Below are 2,473 nucleotides of genomic sequence, written 5' to 3'. Positions count from 1 at the left end.
GCCGACAAATACGTCCTTCCTTTGGCCCGAATCGAAGGACAGGTCTGATGGATCCTTCCTGGCCCAGCGTATCCCATAATGCATTGCTGCCCGACCGGAGATTTTTTTAAGCTAGTAATGGCGGACGAAGCGAGACAAAAGAATATGTTTTTAATAAAAATATGGCGAAATAAAAATTAAAAATTTTAGTGGTTGTAATTCTAATACTTTTATCATTTGTATGGACGTGTTTTTAAATATTATTTTTGTCATAAAAAAAGGCGAAATAAACATGAACCTACAGCGGGTCAATTAGTTCTTCAAATGATACTTTTAAGCTAATTTTATTGTTTTGTGATATTAATAATGCTAATGTGTTGATATTTTTGTAATTTTGATCTAATTTTGCTTCTGTTTAGCGTCGTCGTGGTTGCTCGCCGGGGTGGAGGGGAGGCTAGACCGTCCAAATTCACAGCCTCTTTTTTTTTCCCGTCTTCCGGACCCAAGGACCCGGCCCGCCTCGACTGGGTAGTCTGGGTCCTCCGGAGGACCCGGCCTGTCATTTTGGACACAGCCTAGGTCTGGCCTCTTGTGGACAAAGATCTCTGAGGTTCTTCCTGGGATCTGTTGGACCACTGGGTCCACTGACACTCTGACTCTCCACAGCTTCTGTAGTTCCTCTGTCAGCTCCGGGTTTTTCTCCTGCTGCTCCTTCCTGATGTTTCAGGGTCTCTGCATGTCATCACTACTCCTTCTTCTTGTTGACACTGTGTGTGTGTGTGTGTGTGTGTGTGTGTCCCAGGTCCAAGCAGCAGGAGCAGGGACAGCATCGATGCTGTGGTGGGCAGTAATATAACCTACCTTGGTTTTGTGGAAGGAGAAGATCCTGATCCCTCCTTCGTGACCTCTGACCTCCCATCAGTGGACCCGTCCAGCCCTGCAGAGCCCTATCTGGCTCCAAGGTTCACTTTGATTTCATGTTTGTAGCTCTGCTTGGAGCACCTGCTGGTTCTGTGTGCTGTCGGGTTGTGATGAGGTCCGGTTAATCTGGTTCTGTGGTTTCAGTGAGGCACTGGGTGCAGCCCAGCAGGACTGGCTGGACCTGAGGACCCAGAGCACGACTCGTCGCTGGAGGCTACCAGGACTTCTGTGTCTGTCCAAGACTGAGCCTTGAACACAACGTGAAGCCAAAATATTAAGTTTTTTACGTTTAGCAGGAGTTTACAACACTTTAGTTTTTAAAATATTTAATAAATTTATAGTTTTTTACAGTTCAAATATTGTCTGAATGATTTTTTAACTAAAACTCACCAACCTGTCTGCTTTTAAGTTTTCTTTGTGATTCCTGGACTCCATCACTAATATTTATGTAAAGCTCACATGGCAGAGATTTAAAACTACTGGACCCAGTAAGACTACATTATGTAAAACAACAAGTGTCTTTTTACATATTTGGTAAGTACCAAGTAAAGCTTAGTACCCAGTAAATAAGTACCAGGTACATATTGTTCTGTTTATTCTTTAGTTTATCAGGAGAAACTCATTCAGATTAAAAATCTCATTTACAAGAGTGTCCACTAAGAGATATGTACCAAATAAGCAGAGGTATAGTAACTGAGTACATTTACTTTGTTACCTAAGTAATTTCTTTTGAGGATTTGTAATTTTACCAAGTATTTTTTTAAGTTATTTTATTTGGTTACATTAAAACCCTAAACAAACCTTTACTGTTACTTTAAAAGTTCACAACTAGTTAATATAAAATTGTCTGAAGTCATCATGAAAACAGTTGTTTCTGTGCTCTAAAACAGTGTTTCCCAAAGTTGGGGTCGGGACCCAAAGTGGGGTCCCGAAACATCAAGGTGGGGTCCTGAAAAGATGTTCGGAATTTTTCGGAACATTTTTGCCTTAGTTGTTACAAAGGAGTGAGGTTAGTGTATTTAAAATGGATAAATGTAGTATAATAAATATTTTAATTTTGTCCATATTTAGTTGACCTGATACAAATGTTTATCATACAAAAACAGCTGGGGGCTCAGGTCTCTACTGTTATTTTGTGGGTCAAAAGCTGAAAAGTTTGGGAACCAGTGCACTTTGGTTCCCAAAGTTGGACTTGGGACCCAATTATGGGTCATCAAGCACCTTGGATAATCTCCAGAAATCAATTTAAAGGGTAATAAAATAATTGCTGATGTAATATTTTCCCTATAGCTATTACAAAAACACAAAATAAGTAAATAAGTATTTATATTTGTGTACAACCTGTTTAGAATGTCAAAAAGCCTGTGTTTTTAGGGTTATTAACGAAGTTCGTGTACTCAGACCAGTAATATTTGGGGTCAAGTTTTTGCCATGGATATTTTGTGGGTCAGAAGATAAAAAGTTTGGGAACCACTGAGCTAAAAGATGAAGTGTTGGATTTAATGAACCAAGTCCTGCCAACTGGTTCCACTAAACCTGAGTAAATATGAAGCAATATACATATTTTCTCTAC

At 39.7% G+C, this 2,473-nt stretch overlaps 1 protein-coding gene across 1 annotated transcript in view; it reads left to right on the top strand.

Annotated features, from left to right (window-relative positions):
• Nucleotides 1–1,257, top strand: part of ccdc142 (coiled-coil domain containing 142) — a gene marked incomplete at its 5' end in the record, with an annotated part of 22,728 nt that extends 21,471 nt beyond the window's left edge. Inside the window, 2 exon segments of the mRNA XM_014029035.1 lie at nt 782–941; nt 1,045–1,257. Coding sequence (XP_013884489.1) covers nt 782–941; nt 1,045–1,153 — 269 coding nt within the window.
• Nucleotides 1,258–2,473: the final 1,216 nt, after the last annotated feature.

This window comes from Austrofundulus limnaeus, unplaced genomic scaffold (assembly GCF_001266775.1).
Source record: "Austrofundulus limnaeus strain Quisiro unplaced genomic scaffold, Austrofundulus_limnaeus-1.0 Scaffold844, whole genome shotgun sequence".
NCBI classification, from domain to species: Eukaryota; Metazoa; Chordata; class Actinopteri; order Cyprinodontiformes; family Rivulidae; genus Austrofundulus; species Austrofundulus limnaeus.
This window is presented reverse-complemented; position numbering and strand designations above follow the sequence as displayed.